We start from the raw sequence: 23,332 nt of genomic DNA, 5'->3' as shown, positions 1-23,332 counted from the left end.
GGGCGGCGGCAGAGGTTATAAAAGACCCGGGCTCTTAGGTTACAGACCTCAGACCTCAACTCCTGCAGAACAGCAGGCGGGCCAGGGGCCAGGGGTGGGAACACTCCTGACCTCCCTCCCCTCCCCTCCCCTCCTTTGTCCCCTCCCCTCACTGCCTGTGCCCCTCCCCCTGCTCTTCCCGGGCTTCTCCTGTGACTTTGTGACTTCCTGTGTTCGTTTTATCCAGCTTTCATCTAAATGCAGCATTTGGGAAGGACGGGAAGACACAGTCTGCCTGCCTCTTGTAGGGCCCCCAGGTGCTGATTCCGGCACCTCCCAGGAATCTGATGCAGATAAGGAGGAAACAGGAGGCCACCCACGTAGGTGCCAGGAGCTGGGACGGAGGTGACCACCCAGGCCCTGCCCTGGGAAAGTCCTGTGAAGTTAAAGATTCGCATTCCTTGCAGGGGAGGTAAAGGGATGATGCATGCTTGGACGCTTCCTGGAGGTACAGTTCCTGAGCATGTGGTACTTTTAGCTCCACAAGGAGAAGAGTGCCTGCTTGCACCGGGCCCCCAGGTCTGAACTAACCAAGGTGCAGACCACACTCAGGCACACAGCATCAGGTGCTGTTGTTATTGTCGTTTGGACCCTGCAACTTCACCCAAAAGCACCAAAATCGTGACCACAGTAGAAATCAGAAGAGTGTCCGCCTTGCTTACATTTATGACTTGGTATTGTCTTTATTTTAAATTACACGTGGGACGCTGACCCTAATCTTTCGGTGATTAGGGATCTGACGGTCTTACTTCAACTCTGCAACTACCCACTGCAGAAGAAAATGGAGTTTTGGACAAATTAACCAGGCAAAGGATTTATGAAGCACTTGCTACCACCTGGCCAGAGAGAAGTATGAGATCTAGACCCTCCCCCAAATGGAGGACAATTAAGTGCGAGGACAAGTAACTGCCTGCGAGAGCCCCATCTGCATAGAATAGATGGAAAACGGGGCAGAGAAGACTTGAACTTGAGCAGGGCCTTAAGGAACCACCAGAAGCCTACACGTGCCCACGTGTATATCCACACGTGTGCAAATGTACCGTGAAGGATGGTGGCACCTGGGAGGGTGCGGCTGGGTCCTCGGAGGGGAGAGGATGCAGGAGGGAAGCACAGATGTGGGAGCACAGGGACGCTGGTGGCCACTACTGGACACTGAGGACACGGGCCACAGCAGAGGACACGCTTTAAGATAACGGGAAGGGGCTTCCCTGGTGGCGCAGTGGTTGAGAGTCCACCTGCCGATGCAGGGGACACGGGTTCGTGCCCCGGTCCGGGAAGATCCCACATGCTGCGGAGCGGCTGGGCCCGTGAGCCATGGCCGCTGAGCCTGCGGTCCGGAGCCTGTGCTCCGCAACGGGAGAGGCCACGACAGTGAGAGGCCCGAGTACCGCAAAAAAAAACAAAAACAAACCAAAAACAAACCAAAAAAGATAACGGGAAGGCATTAGAAGGGCGCAGCCCAGGGATCAAAGGCCTGAGAAGACAAAGCAGAGGATTCAGAAGGGAAACCTGGAGACAGAGGCCCTGCGGGAAACAGGCAGGCCCAGCCTGGTTGGCGGCTGCTTCCCTGGGGCCGTAGTCTCCGAAATGGAGCCCGTCCTGCCCAGCAAGCTGCCAGACCCCAAGGGAGGAAAGTTTGCCTGAGGACAGAGCCCGCCAGCAGGGCCCCAGAGTGGAGGGCGGTGCCGGCCCAGCACCGGAGCTCAGGGGAGGGATGAAAGGACCAGGGGCCAGCCCAGCCCTGCCGAGTCTAGTCGGGATCTGCTCTTTGCACTCCTACTGGGAGTGAAAGGAAGGAGAGGTCCCGGGTTTGGGTCCAAAAATGCTGACCTAACTGCGATGGAGTTCCCGCTGCAAGCAGCTCACCTGCAGGAACCCCTAAGGTGCTGCATCTCCTGCAACAGTGGGACTTGTCTTTGCCTCCGTGCCCAGCAGCGGACGGGGCAGTTCCTGGGCAGCTGTGGCCTGTCATCTGGCTGGAGTATCATCTCCACGACACCAGACCCATGTTATGAGTCCAGCCCCTGACAGCTGTGCCCTTGGGGCCACGGGAGACAGGGGAACCCCGACTGTCCCCACGTGCAGTCCCATCCCTTCCACCTGCCTCTCTCAAGGATTCAGAAGAGTCAGGCATCTAAGTCTGTCTCTCGGCTCATTTCTAACGTGGAAGACATCTGATGTTCATAACGGCAGACTTATCATACTGTACGGTCTCAGCCTGACACACATCATACCACATCCCAAGCTAGCCCATCACTGGGGTCCAAGCCGGAAAGGCAGAGCCTCAGCCCAGCGCTGCTCAGCACACGAGCTGACCGTTGTGTATGGAGCCTCTCTGAGCCTCACGTCCTTCACCTTCACAGTGGAAATTATAGCCCCTGGGGTAGCTGTGAGGACAAATGCACATGTGCAAAGCACTCAGCACAGGACCTGGAAGGTGGTCCCTAAGTGTGTTTGGTTTCTTACTGTTATTTATTATTAGAACCTTCAGCCCATCCCCATCCCTACTGAAGGTAGGATGTGCAGGAATACTTAGGACTCCACTATCTGAAGACATTTTTTTCAGCATCTCCACCTGAAAGGGACCTCGAGAATTTAGCCAAGACCACAGTCTCTGAACAGAGCACTCCTCAACCCTCTAGAAAATCACCATCTAGCCTGCCTTTAACATCCTCCAGAGAGAGAAGTTTCCAGCTTTAATCACCCCATTCACCACCTTCCTCCTGGGGCCCACCTAAGTTCTTCCCACCCCTTTGTTCTCATGAGTTTCCCTAATGGTCCACGTCAGGGCATTTCCTTCTTACTCGAGTCCATCTCAAAATTCCAGCAGCTCAGCTGAGGGTCGGACTCTGTTCGCCCCACTAGCCCCCAGCACCGTGGAGCCACCAAGCAGAGAGGCCAGGGCGGATGTGAGTGTGAACGCGGTGCCCGCATGCCATCCCCTCAGCCGGCGGGAAAGGGCACCATCGGCTACTGCCCGCCACCCCGCCCCACCATTCACCCATCTCAGGCTACACAGTCCCTGCTGGCCATTATCACAGCAGGTGGACCACGCCAGGGAGGTGTGACTGCGGTGAGGGAACTGTCAAGTCTGTCATTCACCGAGAACCTCCAGCGTGCCCGGCGCAGAGCAGGTGCTCTGTCTAGAGAATGAATGAATGAATGAACGAGCGAATGAATGAATGAGCGAGCGAGTGAGTGGCGTGCAGTCACTGAACTCTGCCCTAATTACATTCAGTGCCATCGATCAAGGCAAGGCCCAGGACGAGTACCAAAGATCGACTGGTCATCTCTTTGTTCCCCCAGATCCGCTGTCACGAAGGGCAAATCCACCCGTCTCCGGTCCCCGCAGGCTGACCTGCACACACACGACAGGCTCCCTGGCCCTCGACTGCCCATGTCCTGGGGTCAGAGGGAGGGAGCAGCGTGGGGCCTCTGCGGGGGCCACAAGCCGCCTGCATCCTCCAGGGAGGGGCAGCCCGCCTTGGGCCACTGGCTCCAGTGACTGCTCCACCCTCACCCCTCAGACCTGGGGTGGGACTGCCTGGGCTTCTGCAATATCCCCTGTGGTTTTCCTCTACCCTAACCCAAACCTTTGTAACAGCCTTCATTAAATTCTTTTCAACTTGCCCTATATGAGCGGGCGTGTGCTTCCTGCCAGGCCCTGACCCAGCTGGTCCCCGAGTCTTACTTGTCAAGACACAGAAACACAGCCTGGGAAGGGAATCAGCGGTCAATTAACCTTCTAGACGTTAGCTACAAGGAAGTCCTTCTCCATCTGGCTTCTCTTCGTTTTGTGCGGAGAGAAGCAAAGTCTTTTCATTTCCCATTTTTTAAATTACTTTTTTTGAATAGTTAATAGATTCAGATGGTTCAAAATTTTTTTAAAGTATAAAAGAGGGGCTTCCCTGGTGGCGCAGTGGTTGAGAGTCCGCCTGCCGATGCAGGGGACACGGGTTCCTGCCCCGGTCCGGGAAGATCCCACATGCCGCGGAGCGGCTGGGCCCGTGAGCCATGGCCGCTGGGCCTGCGTGTCCGGAGCCCGTGCTCCGCAACGGGAGAGGCCACAACAGTGAAAGGCCCGTGTACGGAGAAAAAAAAAAAAAAAAAAGTATAAAAGAGTATATATATACTGAAGTCTGAATATATACTGTATATATATTCCATATATATACATACACTGAAGTCTCCAGCACCGGGACAGTTCCAGGGATGGGATGCCATATCCCAGGTCACGGGCCCAGCTTTCCACCTCCAGGCAGGTCCAGATGACGTCTCATCACCAGACTGAACAAACCTGGCCTTGCCATCATTTCCACTTACTGTGTTCACTTCTCAACAGGAGGTTCCGACCAAGCCAAATGGGGAGGTTCTGCCTCGGGCTGGAAGCAAGCCCTCCAGGGCCCCTGCCCTGGCTCACACCAAAGCTTCCAGAAAACCCAACAACGCCTGTTTCTCACACCCTGGCCCTTTAGGAATCAGCATTCACAGAACGGAAGGGCAGGAGTCACCTCTCCAGGCAGCAGTGTTCTCTTCAGATTAGAAAAAAAAAAAAGTCAAAGCTTAACGTGGCTGGCGGCGGGCAGACAGACGTCTATCGCATGTGACCTAATGATGCCATCACATAGGGGAACCTTCACAGGTGAACACTCACTCAACAGCCCAGGTACTTAAGCCTCCTGCACAAGGCTCCCTCCAGCTCTGTGACAAGTAAACGGGCACTTTGCCTCCTAGGAGTTTGCCTCCAGAGACCACAGAACACAGCAGCTAAATGACCATTCACACTGCAGCTAAATGAGGTCAGCTGGGGACTCGGGGGAACGTCCAGGGACACGGCGTTGCCGTTATATATGGAATAATGGAGCCAATGAAGACGGTGAGTTTGGGACCACACGTCATCAGCTCAGGATCCGACTGAACCCTGAACCCTCTGTCCCTGCTCGTGGCTTTCACCTTCCTTCTCAACATCCCCACAGCACAGGGAGTGCCAACCATGCATCTTCACAACCAGGACCTCACAGTGGCACCTTAGCAACCTCCGTTTAAGGGACAAAGGCCAACAGGGTAATACTGGCAACCGTAGCATTAACCTGACGATTAATCGGGATTATGAGAGAAGTGAAGAGACGGCCAGAAAGGTGGGGTGGAGGCAGCGGCGGGAAGCCACGCAGCCAGTCCCAGGTACCCGGGTGCCTGGGAGGGAGTCTCGGCTTCCTCTCTGTTCGCCCCGGTCAGTGGTACCCAGGTGGGGGTGGGGAAAGCTTGGGTCAGAGTGACAATGGGTCACCGAGCCCAAGCCCCTTCCAACACAAACAGAAAAAGCAGGAGGAGCCAATCAGCTCTGTTCGGAAAGTAAAAACGAGTCTCCTCCATCCTAGGCTCCGACCTGAGGGTGGCAAGTCCCGGCCCAGCTCTGCAGCGCCCTGGGCACAGCAGGGCCTCCATCGCCCTGCCCGGAAATTGGGGGCCGCGAGCATCTGGTATTTTCCGGCAGGCCTCGCGCACCCAGCCCGCGGTGCAGGTGGGCCAGGTGGGGCGCTGGGTGCCAGCTGCCAGGCACAGGGAGGCAGGTCTTGCCTGGCCGGCCGGCCGTTTCCCCGCGCCTCTGCATGCTGAGCCGCGCGCCTCTCACCCGTCCCGGTCCCCACACGGTCGTCCCGGTTCACGCGCTCGTTTTGCGGATGAAGAAACTGAGGTTCCGGGTGGTTAACTGACTTCCCGAGAGTCAGAGGGTAGAAAAGGCCGAAGGCAGGACCCGTACTCGGACCTGCTTCCACACCGCCGAGCTGCCCACCCCCAACCCCTCGCCCTCCAGTCCCTCCCGGAGACTCGGACCGCAATCCGAGCGCGCCGCCGGGACCCCACGCTGCAAACCTCTCGACACCGTAGAACAATCGACCCCCCGCCCCAAATCTCCAGTCCGCCGGGAGAACCCGATTCCACCTGGATCTCAGAACTTGCTGCGGCGCAATCCGGGTGCGGTCCAAGTATCGCGACCGCGCTCTGCTCGCCGGCTCTGCGCACCGGCTCCGGCACGTGGGGTCGGCCGCCGAGTGCCCGGAAGGGGCGACGTGGGGTCGCAGGGGCGATGCGGCAGGAGAGGGGCAGTGTGGGGTCGGGCCCCGCGCCCTCCCGGCCGCCCCCCGGCACCTGGCGGCGCAGGTCTCCCGCTCCGGCCCCGGAGCGCTAGCGGGGGGACTCCGCCTACCTTTCCGGAAGGGCATCCTGGAGGGGCGCTCCGGGAGGGGCCGGCCCGGGACACCGAGGCCGGGCGACGTCCGAGTGCCAGCCCCGCGGCTCGGGGGTGCCTACGGGCACCGGGTGCCGGGCGAGGGAGGGGGGGAAAGGGACATATTTGGGCAAAGGCCGGGGCGTCACCGGCGGAGGGAGGAACCACGGCGAAGCGGGAAGCGCGGCCCCGGGGCGGGCCTGGCGGAAACCACTTAACCCCTGAGCTCCCGGCCGAGCAGCGCGCCGGCGGCCTCCCCAGCCCGAGCCGGGGTCTGGGTCGCGAGCCCCCCACGCTGTGCATCGGAGCTGGGCCTGCCTCTCCCGACGCCCCTGAGCGGAAAGGAAACTCCTGATCGGGAAGAAAAGCAACTCGCTCATCCACGCCTTTGGGCGGCTGGAGGACATCATCCCTGGAAGTATTTGGGGAACTTTATTCCATTTTAATCTTTTTGTTCTCAGGCCCAGGAGTCCGCTCAAAGGCTGGTTGACTTGACTTGAAATTAAGGGAGGGCTGGGGGGAGCAATCCCACACACAGCTCAATAAATATGTTAAAAAATAATGATGGTAGTGGGACTTCAGGAACTATAACCCAGAGAAATGGGGGAGGGGCCTCACCCCTCACATTACTATTTATTTTGCCTTTGGGAAGACCCGCACCTGAGAAAATGCTTTATTATTTGGTGGACTCAAAAGTCTCAAAGGCAGGACATCCTTCCAGTCAGGTAAGAGTTAACTCCTGTGACAAGTGTTGTTTCACATTGCGGTTTGAAGACCGACCGGTGTTACCACAATCTCCTGATCTAATATTTAAAGCACCCATGCAGATAGCAATTGGCCCACTGTCTGTATAGTGAAAAAAACCCATCCAGGTGAGCTGGGAAAGTCAGAGACAGTGGTTTTTGTTTTTTGTTTTTTTTTTTTTGAATCTTTTCTTAATCAGAATCAGTTGTTCAGCCTGTTGTCTTTTATGATTAATAGTCCGAACTCTCCCCACCCCCTTTTGAAGGGAGAAGGAAGTAGCCATTAGGTCAGATACTGTATTGTCAGCTGGCTTGGGAACATGGTAGAGCCTCCTGGAAAGACACTGTTGCATGGACCCAGCTGGAGATCCAGATGGTGAGCCCTGATGAGTGTAGGCATCAGTCGGCCTGAGAGGAGCAGGAAGTGAGGGATGCTGGGGGAGTCCCAGATTCAGTGCTGGGAGCAATGATCAGCTCCCTCTGCCCTTTTCCCTGCCATGACCATAATGCCTGGTGGGCGTGCACTTTACTCAGTGAAGGCAAATTGTATCTAAGGCCAGATAAAGTGTCAAGACCGCACATCTCTGACTCAGACTGCCGTGAGTCATCCTGAAGCCAGAGGACATGCACTTTGAGACGACGGGCCTTGCACCCTTCTGGTTGGCACCTTTACTGCCCTATGGACTCACGTGGCTGATTGTGCTACGGTAAGAAATTTATGTTTGGTCTTTTTCACCGGTTCTTGACACAGAGCTTCTAAAACCTTTGGAATCTCTGCAGTGATCTTCTGTATGCTAAGGAGAGGACAGGTGGCTGGGGGCCCCTAGATAGCTTCAGGAGAGGGGCTGGTGGCTAGAAGACCAAGCACGATTAGAGGACTGGAAATTGAGTTCAATCACCAATGGCCAATGATTTAACCAATCATACCTACAAAATGAAACCTCAGTAAAAACCCCACCATGACGGGGCTTGGAGAGCTTCTGGTTGGTGGGCACATGGAGGCGCTGGGAGGGTGGAGCACCCAGGGTGGGCACGGAGGCTCCGCGTGCCTCTGCGCTCTCACCTTGCCCCCGTGCATCTCCTCCACGTGGCTGCTCCTGACTTGCATCCTCTATAATCAACTGATAATAGCAAGTGAAGTACTTTTCTGAGTTCTGTGAGCTGTTCTAGCAAATTATCAAACCTGAAAGGAGGGCGTTGGAGGATCCCCAGACTTCGTAGCCAAGTTGGACAGAAGATGGGTACCCTGGGCATCTGTAGTGGGGCAGTCTTGCAGGACTGAGGCCGTAACCTATGGGATGTGGGGTAAACCCTGGTAGTTTCAGAACGGAGTTGAATTGCAGGACATCCAGTTAGTGTCCAGAGAGCTGGACAACTGTCTGTTGGTGTGGAAAACCCACACATTTGATATCAGAAGGATTCAGATTCATGCAGCCTGATCTCGGCTTTGAGTCTAACGCCATGCAGGAAAAAGAACACAGGGACTCCTTTCAGTCTGGTCACCATCCTGTGTTCAGAGAGCAGCCCGCTCAGATTTTTGTAGTGCTTGTTTAACAATCCTGAGAACACTTTTTCTTTCACCACCAGTCAGAGGCAGCCAGCAAGGATTGATGTCAACATCTTATAACTCAGAGGGCTTCTACTTGTCCCTTGCAGAAGGGAGGAAACAGCCCAGGCAAGTTCACGCAAGAGATAAGAGTGGCGTGGATGGCTGGATTCGCTGAAGCACTAACTCATCACCGCCAGCACTGGGGGGAATTGGGCTGGGGTGGTGGGTCATGGCCCTCTGGATTTCAGACGTGGAGGAAAGATTGGAAGCAATTTTAAATTGAGAATACATTCCCAGGCCCTGTCAACAATGTAGCATGAGTCATAAACTAAGTCATTTCATCAGTGTTCACCAAATTTCAGCTGTGTCTGGTGACACTTCTGTTCTCAATCTAATGCACTATTGATTCAACACTGCTCCTCTCCTAGGGAGCTCTTAGTACCTCAAAGTGATGTTTTTAAAATCTAGCCTAATTGCTACAACCATGAGGAAACTCCAAGGCCTCCTCCAGGCCTCAGTTTATCATCAGTTTAGGATGGTCACCGTCAGCAGCATAATCTGAGGTCACCTGAGGTCCTGAGGCACTCCAACTTGCAGGCAAGAGAGGAGGTTAGAGGGCTGCCCACATGGATCTCTGGGCCTCAGCCCCCGTTTCTGATTCAGTCTGGGGCGGGGCCTAAGAACTGGCCCACTCACAAGGTGCCCAGGTCATAAGGATGTTGCTGGTTCTTCTGGTTCCAGACTGCCCTTGAAAAGTGAAACTCAACGGTGAGGTGAAGGCCCCAGAGGAGCTAGATCAGAATCTTGGGCTCTGTTTACCCAGGGCATGAGCTGCCTTTCTCCTGGCTTTGGTGACCTGTTCCCAGGCTCTTGGCAGGAAGTGCCCAGGCCACAGCCTCTGGTTTTCTCACTGCAGGGTAAGAAAAGGGTACCCGACCCAGATTTCTTTTCCAATTCATAGGCAGAAGACTTTCATGCCCTCTCAGAGGGACGGTAGCACTCAAATAGGAAGAGATCTAACACTCTGTACCCCTGGCAACTCACTGTCCCTACCACAGCCTTTCCCTTCCCAGGTATTTGGGCATCTGCATTTTTAAGCCTTGTCTCTCTAATTATAGAATGTAAGGCTTTGTCTCCGGTGAAGGGTTCCCAGGCCAAAGAAGGGGACTGGGAACTTTTGATGGGGGTCAGGAACAATGGTAAAAAGAAGTTTGTGTGTGAAAGAGGAAGGAAGAGGAAGGTGCCGGGGGCAGGGCCCACCCCCGCCTCCACCAAGCTGCCAGCAAGGGGAGACCAGGGGCTGTCCCCACTGCACTGGCTCCCATGGCCTGGCTGCCCCCTCACTCCTTGCCCCTCGGCATGGTTTAAGCTTCCAGCTCCTTGGCGTTTGCCAAAAGGCAGACCTACAGCCAGCACAGGGAAGGGTGGATGCAAAGAGCAGGGGTGGGGAGTGAGAATCGCCACAGTGTGCTTCCTACTCTGGCTGTGTGCTACACCCTCTTGGAGCCTCTGTTGTCGGTCTATAAATGGGGATACTGCCTTCTCTGCGCATCGCTGTAAGGATTCGAACTCATGTTTGCCTGGAGCACGAGGACCCAACAAAAAGGTAGTTACTGTTAATAATATTAATAGAGCTGGAAGCGGAGAGAGGCTACTTTCAGGGGCCCCAGGGTAATGAATGGGAAGGGTCCCAGCAGAGGAGGTAAGTGATAGGAACTCCTGGGGAGGCACAGGGTGGGAGTGCGTGGCTGGCCCAGGAAACATAGGGGCTGGTTCAGGGGGGGTCAAGTGCAGCAAGAGAAGTCCAGCTGCCGGGGGATGAGCTCCCAGTGACTCTGCGTTTTACCAAAATGTGAGTCTGTGTGTGTGTGTGTGTGTGTGTGTGTGTGTGACTATGAAAAGATTAATGATCCACAGTATCAGAGAAAACTATGACCGTTAAGAGTAGATCTATGGAAATAGCCAAGATATGGAAACAACCTAAATCCATTCATCAGCAGGTGAATGGATAAAGAAGAATGAAATAATGCCATTTGCAGCTCCATGGATGGACCTAGAGATTATTATACTAAGTGAAGTAAGTCAGAAAGAGAAAGACAAATACCACATGATATCACTTATATGTGGAATCTAAAATACGATACAAATCAACATATCTACAAAACGGAGACAGAATCACAGACATAGAGAACAGACTTGTGGTTGACAAGGGGGAGGAGGTTAGGGGAGGGAAGGATTGGGAGTTTGGGATTAGCAGATGCAAACTATTATATATAGGATACATAAACAACAAGGTCCTACTGCATAGCACAGAGAACTATATTCAATATCCTGTGACAAACCATAACGGAAAAGAATATGAAAAAGAATATATATTATATATATATATAAAGAATATATATATGAGTCACTTAGCTGAACAGCAGAAATTAACACAACACTGTAAATCAACTGTATGTCAATAAAATTTTTAAAAAAAGAACAGTTCTATGGACACGTCTAACTCACAGATCTTGGTTTCTAAATACCGTTCTCTGATTAAAGGGCCCAGGAGATCTTGGAGGGTTGGAGTGGAAAGATGAGCCTGGAACATGTTAGGGTGCCAAGAAATAAGTAACTTTTATGCTGAGGTGCCAACAAGTGACGGGGACGTGTCTGAAAGACCCGGGGGCCAACCTGAAAGGGCTCTTCTGGGAGAGTTTGAGCAACAAGATAAATCATGATGGCAGTGGGTTCTGACGCATAGAATAAAGACTCCGTGAGTCCAAGCTGACGTAAAGAAATAGGTACATGAGTAAGTAAGTGGGAGCAGAGGGAATGCTCTTCCTCAAAAATTCTAGGATTTATAGAAATTAATGATTTCTAAAATTTATAGAAATTATTATAATTCTAGCTAGTAAGCCGCATAGCACAGGGAGATCAGCTCGGTGCTTTGTGACCACCTAGAGGGGTGGGATAGGGAGGGTGGGAAGGAGACGCAAGAGGGAGGAGATATGGGGATATATGTATACATATAGCTGATCCACTTTCTTATAAAGCAGGAACTAACACACCATTGTAAAGCAATTATACTCCAATAAAGATGTTAAAAAAAATCCTGCCATTCATATAAATGCATCAACTCAAATTTTTTCCAAGTATCAAAAACAGCATTTCTCCATAACTACCTTGTATTGTAATTAAAGTTCTTATCTCAGTTAAAGTGTTTTCCCTCTAATACTGTTCTTTGTGGAGAAGCTGTAGAACACAATTACTGATATTCAGACTTTTTGCTTTTTTATCTAATTGGTTTACTATTCTCCAGCTTCGATCCCAAATGAAAAGATAAAGATTTAAAACTCTAAAAAAAAAAGAAAAGAACTCTAGTTAATAAATGTAGAAGGAATCGTAGACTAGGACAGTCACTGGCAAATCCCACAGTAGTGCTTGTTTCACAGAGGAATCATCAGTGGTTGCTGAAATTAGCAAAAATACGATGAGAAACAGGATACTGACAGTCTCACAGTATCTCCCACAAGGTAGTTACTAATGACAAAGGGGAAGAAGGCAACTTTACCGGGGATAAACCTGGCAGCTGCCTTAACCAAGGGATCAAAGTGAACGCCTCCAGTGATGGACCAAATCGACATTGTGTGCCTCTTGACACAAGGCACTGAGAAGGGCACAGGAGGACACCTTCAGCGTTCTTGCCAAAAATGCATAATTTGAATTTAATCCTGAGGAAACATCAGGCACCTAAAATAAGGGGCATTCTACAAAATAACTAGCCAGTACTTCTTCGAAAACGTTAAAATCACAATGGACAAAGACTGAGGAGGACTGAAGGGTTCCTGCACTGCGTCCTGGACCACAAAGGGGACACCAGTAGGACAGTCGGGGAAATTTAAATAGGATTGTGCCAGTGTTAATTTCCAGATTTCCATAATTGTGCTGTGTTTATGTAACAATTGGGAAATTGGAGTGAAGGTATTTGAGAACTCTTGGTACTGCTTACAACATTTTTGTAAGTCTGAAATTAATTCAAAATGAAAAGTTTTTAAAAATTAAAAAGTAATTATAGATGCTGGAAAGCTCACTAAATGAGAAGACTCCCAAATTGATTCGGCCGTGTAATCAGCTGCTAGTTACCTTAGTGACAGGTAACTAGCAGCTGTTTACTAGCAGTGACAGGAACGGCCCAACTGCCAGGTGGCAGGAGCATCACCACACATCGAGGGGCTTCAACACTGCCCGTCTACTAGCTCGCTGTTCTGTAGGTCAGAGGTCATGCAACGAGACTGTGTTCTCTGCTCTCTGAACCAAGGTGTCAGCCGGGCTGAGTTCTAACCGGGAGGCTCTGGAGAAAAACCCACTTCCGAGCCCTTTCTCGTGGGCAGAATTCAGTCCCCGTGGCTGTCCGCGGGTTCCCATTTCCCTCTGGCTGTCCGCGGGGGCCACCTGCGTTCCCGCCTCCATCTTCAAGGCGGGACGAGTCCTTCTCATGCTCTGAGCTCTGACCTCTTCTTCTGGGACCAGCTGGAGAAAACTCTCTGCCTTAAAGGACTCTGGCCCACCCGGATAATCCCTCTTTCTTAAGGTCAGCTGACTTGGGCTCTTAATTGCATCTGCAATTCCCTCCTCTGTGGTACCTAGACTCCTGTTTGCCAGAATCACCGCGGCCAGGAATCTTGGGGGCCATGGGAGAAGCCCGCCAACCACGGGGGAGTAATCTCTTAAACCGAATGCATGCATGTGAATTGGCAGCAGGTGATGGCCGGGGAGAGTGGGCTACCCACAGTGAGGATGCGGATGCCCCAGGGCCCCTGCCCCGCCATGGGCTGATCCTCAGAGAGGCCTCCTTTCTCTCCAGGCAATCCTCCTGCTTAAACTCCCTGACCGTGCGGGAAGGTGGTCAGTTTTCCTCTCTCCTCCTTTCAGCTGGAGTTTCAGAAATCAGGATTTAGTCTCTAGGGGACCGATCCTTTTCAAATCCTTGATTAATGCCCCCAAGGGAGGAGAGCGCCATTGTGTTTCTTGTTCAACTGTCCCTGCAACTTCGTAAGCACAGAGCAGTTACAGCTGAGCCTGTTGGGAACATGTGCCTCGCGGCCAACCAGCTCCATCGGGGACAGTCACCCCTTTCTTCAGAAGGAAAGAATAGCTGAAGTGAGGCTCCAAAGTCAGTGGTTGGCCTTGGCCGGCAGTTCACAGAGTCTAACTCCGGCCTTTGAAGCCCACTGGGCCCAGGGATGGGTTTGAGGTGAGGACAGAGCCACTGAAAACATCAGAGCCCTAAATGACTGAGCGTAACCAGTCTGCTCCTAGGAAGCCACTCCTGTGGCAGTACAACCAGGCTTTTTTTTTAATGTTACAAAGGGCTTTCGTGTGTTTTCACTGCACTCTGACAAGTTTTTGATTCATGCAGAGGCCAACATTCACCCCGTTTCTCGGATGACAAAGCTGGCCCCGGGGCGGGGGGGAGGGGTTTGCCCCCGTGGCTGGGCCAGACAAGGACAGAGTTCCGAATCTAGGCCTCTCGACCAAGGCCACTGTTCTCACTCCCCACCCTCTCTCCAGGGAGCTGTGCTCTCTCCTGGCCCTCATTGTCCTGCGGGCAGGATGTCACAGTCCTGAGGGTAAGCTTAGCCGGGAATCGGGGGCCATTTGATCTCAGTGTATTTTGTCTTAATAACCTATTCATGGCTGAGGAGCCAGGCTGCCTCTTTCCCAGAAATCAGGCTAAATCTCCTGGGCCAAGTGGCGGCTTTCCACCCCATTATGGTCCAAGAATGTGATGCTGCCTCTGAAGGGGGAAATGAAGAGTCATTGTGATTTCAATGAGTCACATGATCACTTCTGGAGAAAAAGGGTAAATTTGCTTTATGACATAGGTTTCACTTCACCTGTAATAAGGACACTCACTCAAGAGGCAAACGAAACAGTGGACGGGTCAGGCCGTGGAGGCGGGTGGCGGATGCGTGACCAAGTCCAGCGCTGGCTCTGGTTCTGCTGCCGAGGCCACTTCTCCCTTCCTCTGCCTCTGATTCCCCATCTCGGCAACAAAGAATACCAGTTGTCGGCTGAATGTAAGGAGCAAACGACTGCTTAAAAGAAAAGATACATCAAAGTTCTAATGTAAGGCAAACATCTTTTACTGTAACTGAGTGGCTTTTACATATATAAAAAACTGCTTGAATTATGTCTATTTTTATTTAATATCCATTTTATTCAAATTCAAAATTTTAGGTTTTCCTTAAGTTTTTAGGCTTAAAACTGCATCATTCTACTTAGAACTTTATTTTATAAAATATAGTAAAATTTAGCTGTCACTGTTAAGGGAAACTTGGATGACTGGTCCCATTTAGAAATTTAGTTATTTAAACTGCCTTAACAATTTAAACCTGCATTTATGAAATTAACTTTAGAATAGTTCAGTTTGCTCACAAGTCTTCCCAAGTTCTTTATTTATTTTATTTATTTATTTACTTATTTTTGGCTGCGTCGGGTCTTCGTTGCTGCGTGCGGGCTTTCTCCAGTTGCGGTGAGCAGGGGCTACTCTTCGTTGCAGTGTGCGGGCTTTCTCCAGTTGCGGTGAGCAGGGGCTACTCTTCGTTGCAGTGTGCGGGCTTCTCATTGCGGTGGCTTCTTTTGTTGTGGAGCACGGGCTCTAGAGCATGCAGGCTTCAGTAGTTGTAGCGCACGGGCTTAGCTGCTCCACAGCATGTGGGATCTTCCCAGACCAGGGCTCGAACCCGTGTCCCCTGAATTGGCAAGCAGATTCTTAACCACTGTGCCACCAGGGAAGTCCCACTTCCCAAGTCTTGACCAACTGAATATGGTGAATCTTGAGTTCACTTAAATGTTCCCATACTGCTTACAATCTTAATAAAATTGCATCGCACCTTTTAGCTTAACACACGTCTACATCAATTACTCAATTCGAGTCACAAGCTTCCTACATTGGTTATCCAAATTTGACACTTTCTCTTAAAATTAAAAGTTCTTAAAATACCAAATACAGAACACCTAAACTAACCCCAAATTTTCAAAAGTATGAGTTTAATTTGCTTCACATTCCTCTGCTTACATAGAAACTTTTCCAGGGTTATAAGAAACTTAATAAAGAAACAATTGTCATTACCAGCGAGTCAAGGGTTCTGTCCCAGGGCACTGAAGTTACCTATAGATAACACGTAATAATGGTTTCCAGATCAGAGTTGGGGGTTATTTATTTTTGCAATAAAATGTTTAAAACTAAAAAGAAAGCTAAATTATAGATCTGCTGCTGGGAAGTTTCTAAACGGGATTTGAGAAGAGCTTTGAAGCTGTTCCCAGGCCTTTGCTGCTTGCTTCAAAAGGGCTTCAAGAATTAGCCAGGGAATTAATTTCTAAACGGTGTCATGTGCCAGAAGCATCCAGGGCTGTGTCTGGGGTCTCTGCCAGCCGCTCTGCAGAGCTTCCTCAGGCACAGGGCTGCAGAGGGAAGGAGAGAAGGATGAGACTGCATAAGGTTAAAGAAAAAGCAAGGCACCAAAATCAGTCCCACGGGGCAAGGGCATCAGACTCTTGGGTCTGAAGGACAGATATCTAACTCAAAGGAGCGTAGGCAAAAGGGCAGTTTTCTGGAAGAATGCTGAGGTTATTTAGGACAAGCCACAGGACAGGATGACAGCCTGCTACAGGGACAACGGGCACAAGGACGCCTGGACACAGCCGGGACCCGCCCCTCTCTCATCTCTTCTTCCTGCTGATGGTCGCCTTATTTCATGGTGAACCAGCCCCCCACCCCTGTGTGCAGGGACACAGCTGATGGCGACAGCAGGGGTTTTTGGTGTCCCCACTCCCCCTCCATCGTGGAGGTCCTGAAGGTGCAGGAGGCTAGGACAGGAACCAAGCTTTCCGAGCTGGGGAAGAACGGTTCCCAAAGTGAGGAGCTGTGACTCCAGGAGCGGGGTGGGTGCTCCTGAAGGCTCAAGCCTGGCTCAGAAGAGCAGCTTGTCCCCTTGGGCTTCACCAACCATAGACAGATTTATAGGAAGGGCCAGGCATCAGGAGACCTAGGTTCTGGTGCCAACTGCTGCCACCAGCTAATTTGCTGACCTTGGATGAGCCTCTTCCCTTCTCTGGGCCTCGGTTACTCTAAAGTGACTGAAAGACCTCAAAGGGGGCTTCCCAGCCCTGGCACTACAGGTCTCTGAATTAGGGACGGAAAGGCAGATTGGGGGGCAAAGGAGAGGTAACAAGGGCACTGGGTGGACTGATGGAGATGCAGGCACTGATTACACAGCCAACACCCTGGAGGAAATTGGGCTTTGAAGCGAAGGATGTGGGCCAGCGGAAACTGCCCGGCCAGACGCAAAACATGGAAGAGGGAGGGGGCTTGTGGCCCAAGTGGGACTGGAGCACCCGGTCATCCCGCAGGGAGAGCCCTGACCGTTCATGCTGGTCAGACCCACCAAAGTGCCTCCATCTGGGTCCCCTCCCCTTGTTTCATTCCTTCCTGAATTCAACTTCTGGCACCTATGGTCCTATTCAAAAGCAGAATGATTTTGTAATCCTGTTTACTGATGTTTCTCCTCAACACATGAGCTCTGAGCCTGCCTGGTACACAGTAGGTTCTCAACGAACATTTATTGGGTAGATGAAGGATGGATATTTGGAAGACTGTGCTCCTAAAAGCTTAGGGCCATGATATTCATCTCTGTATCTTTAGCTCCAAGAGTCTGGTTCACTGTAGATGCACAATAATTGTTACAAGGATGAGCCAGCCAATCACAAAACTACCTTTGCTGAATATGGATTCATATTTCTATGTGGCTTGGACTCTAAATGCATCTTGTTCCTTTTGTGTCGTTGGTCTTGCACAATGCGTGGCGTGCAGAAAACGTTCAGTAAACACTTGTTAAAATGCAGTGAAATAAACAGCACCTCCTAAGCTCCGTATTAAATTTAAAAAATAATCCTGGGAGCCACTCATTTTCAGATACCTAATTCTGTATCAGTCAGGGATGTGTCTGCCCATAAGTTACAGAAACCTGGGTCTGCTGGGACTTAAACAAGAAAGGGCTCCTTTTTCAGGTGTAAGAAGTCCAGAGGTGAGAAGTCCAGGGCTGGCGATGAATCTACAGGTTCTGTTCTGCCGACCACGGCAAGTAGGCTTGTTGCCCATGGTCCAGCCACTGTTGCACCTCCAGGCACCGGGGCCACATGGTTCAAACTTGAACTGGGACAAAGGGTAACCACCAGCTCATCTTTCCCTTTTACCAAGAAAGCAAAAGCTTTCCCTGACAGGGCTGAGATAGTTCCACTTTCATCTCATGAGACAGACTTACAGCTTGGCTTCTGAGAAGCAGAAAATGTGTTTCCTACTATAGGACAGGTGGGAAAAGGAGGGCTAGGGGATGACATGTGACCACAGTGCTCCTATATGGAGAGGAGGGCATTTGGAGGCCTTTCAGTCCTGTTCAACGTCAGTTGGGAGAAGCATTCTCCATGGGATATTCAAGGTTCTTCCTATCCCAGTCCTGGAAACTTACTCAAACAAATGTTTTAGACAAGCACCAATCTTGGACCAAGGATTTTTTTTTTTAATACATTTGTTTGTTTGTTTATTTATTTATTTTTGGCTGCACTGGGTCTTCGTTGCTGTGCACGGGCTTTCTCTACTTGTGGTGAGAGGGGGCTACTCTTTGTTGCAGTGTGCGGGCTTCTTATTGCAGTGGCTTCTCTTGCTGCAGAGCATGGGCTCTAGGCACGTGGGCTTCAGTAGTTGTGGCACACGGGCTTCAGTAGTTGTGGCTCACAGGCTCTAGAGCACAGGCTCGGTAGTTGTGGCGCACAGGCTTAGTTGCTACGCGGCATGTGGGATCATCCCGGCCCAGGGCTCGAACCTGTGTCCCCTGCATTGGCAGGTGGATTCTTAACCACTGAGCCACCAGGGAAGTCCTGGACCAAGGATTTTTAAAACATCTTACTAAAATGAACTGTTTCGGATTCCCAAGATTAGCTTGGCATTCACAGTCGACATGCTGTCTCATAGGTAAATTCGGTGTGACGACTTTACCGTCTGACCGAGGATGCCTAGTGGCCCATCTCTGGTTGGTGGACTGAGAACTAAACACAGATGAGACGTGGAACCAAGGCTTTCATCCACCTCTGGCTGGGTAGGAGGAGTCTACCTGCCTTTCAAGGAAGACTGATGAGCCAGGTAAACACTGAAGTTTTGGTGTGGATAAGAGCGTTCAGTGGCTTCGGCAAAGGGGTCATGCTTTGGGATTTTTTAATGTGGCTCTAAGAGCTGGAAAAAGGAAAAATAATCTCTTTTTTCTATGCCTTGGATGCAATTTTCAGGCCAATTATACCTTCATCTGTTTGCTAACATTACGGTTTACATATTTTAGAACCGTATTTGTTCCCACATTTTCAACATGATTTTGGGACATCTGATAGATATGTGTTTTTATTTATATTAGTGCCTAACAGTATGGTAAGCATTTCATAAATACTTCTTCAGTGTCTAACTGGTATGAAAATATATGATTTCCCTGAATACATTTTCAACCTGCCCCAATAAACAAATAAATTACGTAATTTGGCTTAAATGATTCTTCTTTGTAGATAAGCAGAGAGATGGCATCTTTTAACACTGGAAAAAGCAAGTTACATCACTCTTCCCCGCCTCACCCAATACTTTCAAGTTGACTTGTTTCAGAAAGAAGTTGAACATCTTACTCCAGCCTCTTCTTCCCACTAAGCCTTGGGAAGATGAAACAGTTCAACACGAGTAAGCTTGATAAGGGCCACCAACCAGCACAGTGGTGGCAGCACCCAGCTGGCAGTGGTATTTCAGTCTTTGGATACAACTTCTGGGTCTGCCCAAAAGGGCTGTCATTAGTAGGAGGGGACTAGCTCTCCCGAATGAGGGATGTGTGGGTTAGCCTAAAAGGACCCGCGAGGAGGAAGGTTTATTTTTGTCAGAAGATATGCATTTGTCTAATCGCCTGGAGGGAAAAGCTTTGCTTTTATTCCCGCACAGTCATTGTTACGAAAATAACACAACTGGTGAGAAGCGGCAAATGAGGAAATCATACACCAGCCTCCATGAGTTGTATAAGCAACTGTCCGCGGTGAAGTCTTATTAAAGTGAAATTGTTAGTTCTCGGCTTCTCAAGAAGCATGGAGTCTTTGATCAGAAGCTCTCAGATGGAGGCCGTCCTGCACCAGCCCTGCTGTTCGGGAGGGCATTCCGCTGCAAGAGCAGGAACCCACGAGAAGGCGAAGAAGGGCGCGGATGAACTCGGGGGAGGAGCCTAACGATGGCAGGTGCCCACTGCCTGGCGCATCGTCCTCACCTGCGCATCCCGGCTCCCGCCCCCCTCCCGCCCCCAAGCTGTGGACTCAGCTGAGAAGTGTCTAAGCCCCTCCTACGTGTCCTCAACAAGCCCACTGAAATATGCTAGGGGCGGGGGCGGGGCAGTGACAACGAAAGGAGCGTGAGGCACGCGATCTTCGATCTTCGCAGACAGAAAGCCCCCCTCAGCGGGAACACCCGGTAGAGACTGACAGAGACAGGCAAAGTGAGTCAGAGGCCTGCGTCAGCGTGAAGATGGGGACTCACTGGACCAGGGCCACATGAGGCGGCACAAGTGAGAAATTCTCCGCCTCCGTCCTTGGCCAAGCCTCCTTTGGACCAAAGGTTTTATTTGTAGCGAATGCCATGTCTTCCCTCTTACGTTATCTGATAACGCCCAGACTTACTAAACTGCTGCAAGAAACCCTAACTCCTTTCATACCTTTGGGGGCTTAGAAACACCTCTAGGAAGGAGACGGAGGAGAACCATCTGCAAAAAGAGCAGCGCGGAGGAGACTCCACGACACCCGGGTGCGAGTGGGAAGGCGCCGCTCTCTGTGAATGAGGGCTGCCTGGGCAAGGTCGGGAGGCTGGGGCTCAGCTACCTAGTCGTGCTGGCAGAGCAGCAGACGTGACCATCACTTCCCTTGAGCTTCCAAGCTAACGCAACAGCCTGCATCTCATTAAAAACAAAGTCAGTTTTGGAGTTCTTCAGACGTCTCTGGTTCCTACAACATAGATCACTTTTTAAGAGAATACATTATCAAGACATTTAGAAAATCATTAAACAAGCACAGTAACTTTCGGAGATTCATTTAAGAAACGACTTTCTATACATGTCCTGGGGAAATAAGACAAGCCACCCTGACTGTGGAAGATTGCTGGTTGCCTACCTAATACCCATTCACCCTCTTCTTCTCAGAAAGAGAACTTGCAAGGTTTAGCAGGACACAAAGCTGTCTGAAAAAAGGCAACGTCCCCAGCCTCCTTTTCAGCTGGCTGTGCACCTGACCAAGTTCCATCCAATGCAAAGTGAACAGAAATACTGGATTGTGTTATCAAAGTACAGCTGGCACATGCCTCTGTAACTCTTCTTCCACCCCTCTTTCTCCTTCTTGTAGATGGAAAGCAGATGTGATGGCTGGAACTTAAGCAGCCTTCACAGACCATGAAGTGGAAGGCACGTGCTAAACATGGTAGGGCAATTAGATAGGCAGCACCTGGGTTCCTCTTACTGTCACCTGGCCACCTCAAACGGCTTCTCTTGGAACGTTTCTGTGAAAGACAAAAACACTCTTATTTAAGCTACTGTACTGGGTTGAATAGTGTCCTCCAAATTTATGCCCTTTCCAGAACCTCAGAATGTGACCTTATTTGGAAATAGGGTCTTTGCAGATGCAATTAGTCAAGATGAGGGCATACTGGAGTAGGGTAACCCTAAATCCAACATGACCGGTGTCCTTGTAAGAAAGATACCGGAACAGAATGCCACGTGATAGAGATTGAAGTGATGTGTCTAAAGGCTAGGAAATGCCAAGGATGGCCACAACTACCAGAAGATAGCAAGAGGCCAGGAAGGATCCTCCCCGGGGCCTTCAGAGAGAGCTCAGTCCTGTCGACACCTTGATTTCGGACTTGTAGCTTCCAGAACGGTGAGAGAATAAATTTCTGTTGTTTTCAGCCCCCCAGTTTGTGGTCATTTGCTATGGCAGCCCCAGGAAACTGGTTCATCTCCTGTTACATGTTTTGTCTTTGTTACACAAGGCCTAGCCTAAACCTCTGTACTAACCCTGCAGAACCACTGCTTTTTCCATTTGACGCCACTGTTCACTCAGGAATGGGAAATTTTGCTGGCAAATGGCTGATGATTTCCACTGATTTATAGGAGATGAAAGTTTTATTACCAGCTCCACTCTTAACTCTGCCCAGACCCTTCCTCCCTGCACCTCACACTAGATTCAGCAGTGCTCTCTGTGACCGCGCAATTGATAAAAAACGCAATACAGTTGATTCTTTGTATCCACGGGTTCCACATCTGCGGATTAAACCAGCTGCGGATCAAAAATATTTAAAAATACTTTCCAGAAAGTTCCAAAAAGAAAAACTTGAATTTGCCCCGTGCTGACAACTATACAGCCTTTACCTTATTAGGTATTATAAGCAATCTGGAGGTGATTTAAAGTGTACGGGAGCATGTGGGTAGGTTACATGCAAATACTATGCCATTTTATATAAGGGACTTCAGTATCCTCAGATTTTGGTATGGGGGTGTTTCCTGGAACCAATGCCCCACAGATACCGAGGGATGACCCTAGAGGTAAGGGGGGCAGAGCAGGAAAACTGCCTGGTTAATAAGATCACTCAGCGCTTACTTTCTAACACCCAGTTTCTCTTTCACTCTTGTTCTGTCATTCCTCTTCACCCTCTCCCCTCTCCCTACCCCCTGCCCCATCCACTCTGGGCAAGGAACCTTTGGGCCATCCCAGAAGCAAGTCACAAAGTGCTACCTGGAAAGTATATCTAGACCCCTCTGAAGTAGCTGTGGTAACTAGGCCTTCCACACCCAAATTCCAGATATATAACTGCAAGGACTCCGAAAAGAAAACAACAGTAATAACCAGAATCTGAGCTGGATGACTGCCACGTAAGAGGTGCTTTTAGCACAAGCTGCACCATCCTTGCTCTTGGCTTCTCCTCATGATGTAATGGCAAGTGCTGACCTGAAGGGCACACACGGCCCTTGCCGACAGCCTAAGCCATCAGCGCTCCCTGCTGCAGCAACAACGACCCACGAGAATGAGTGTGTCAAGTTTCCCTTTTTCCAGCATTGGATGACTCCACTTATCTCTCAATCTTCAAGTTCATTAATGCCTCTGATGCATCACTGCCATACTTCAAGTGTCCCCTTAGGCACAGTAACCCTCTTTTACTGATGGCAGAGGTTAGAACAGAGACTGCAAAAACTTAAAAAAAAAAATCAAAAGTTTCCTTTGAGTTCATTGATACATATTATCAATTCCCTTAAAACACCACAAACCTTAACTTACTGATAAAAAAGAAAAAAGTCAAGAATAATTATCCAAAAGTCACACCAAAAATGTTCGGAGCTCAAATAAGTTGTCATTCATTCATTCAGAGATTAGAGAGCCTACTGATGCTCTCTGATGCCGGGCATGTTGGCAGCGTGGACTCTTTCTGCACAGTCCGGGGGTGCGTACAGACCGGCAGCCACATGCGCTCCACAGTGTGACGAGTGCTATGACACAGGGTGACAGAGGGGGTGACGGGAGCAGAGGCCACGCCTAGCGTGGAGCTGTGGGTACAGGTATTAGCAGGCATTTATAACCTAAGGGTTGCAGCCTGAAGGATCAGCAGAAATCACCTAGGGGAAAGTGGAAGCCCCACAAGGTGGAAGAACTCTGAGAAGTTCTGTGTGGCCCTGC

General features: G+C 50.5%; 1 protein-coding gene across 1 annotated transcript in view; it reads right to left on the bottom strand.

The window, feature by feature from the left end:
• The window catches only part of PFKFB3 (6-phosphofructo-2-kinase/fructose-2,6-biphosphatase 3), an 85,728-nt gene extending 78,860 nt beyond the window's left edge, over positions 1-6,868 (bottom strand). The window contains exon 1 of the mRNA XM_079914352.1: positions 6,248-6,868. Coding sequence (XP_079770478.1) covers positions 6,248-6,263 — 16 coding nt within the window. The 5' untranslated portion in view covers positions 6,264-6,868. The remainder of the gene's footprint in view (positions 1-6,247) is intronic.
• Positions 6,869-23,332: the final 16,464 nt, after the last annotated feature.

The sequence above is a fragment of the Stenella coeruleoalba genome (assembly GCF_951394435.1).
Source record: "Stenella coeruleoalba genome assembly, chromosome: 2".
In the NCBI taxonomy this organism is placed as follows: Eukaryota; Metazoa; Chordata; class Mammalia; order Artiodactyla; family Delphinidae; genus Stenella; species Stenella coeruleoalba.
Note: the sequence above shows the minus strand (reverse complement) of the source record. Positions and strands in the feature narration are given on the sequence as shown.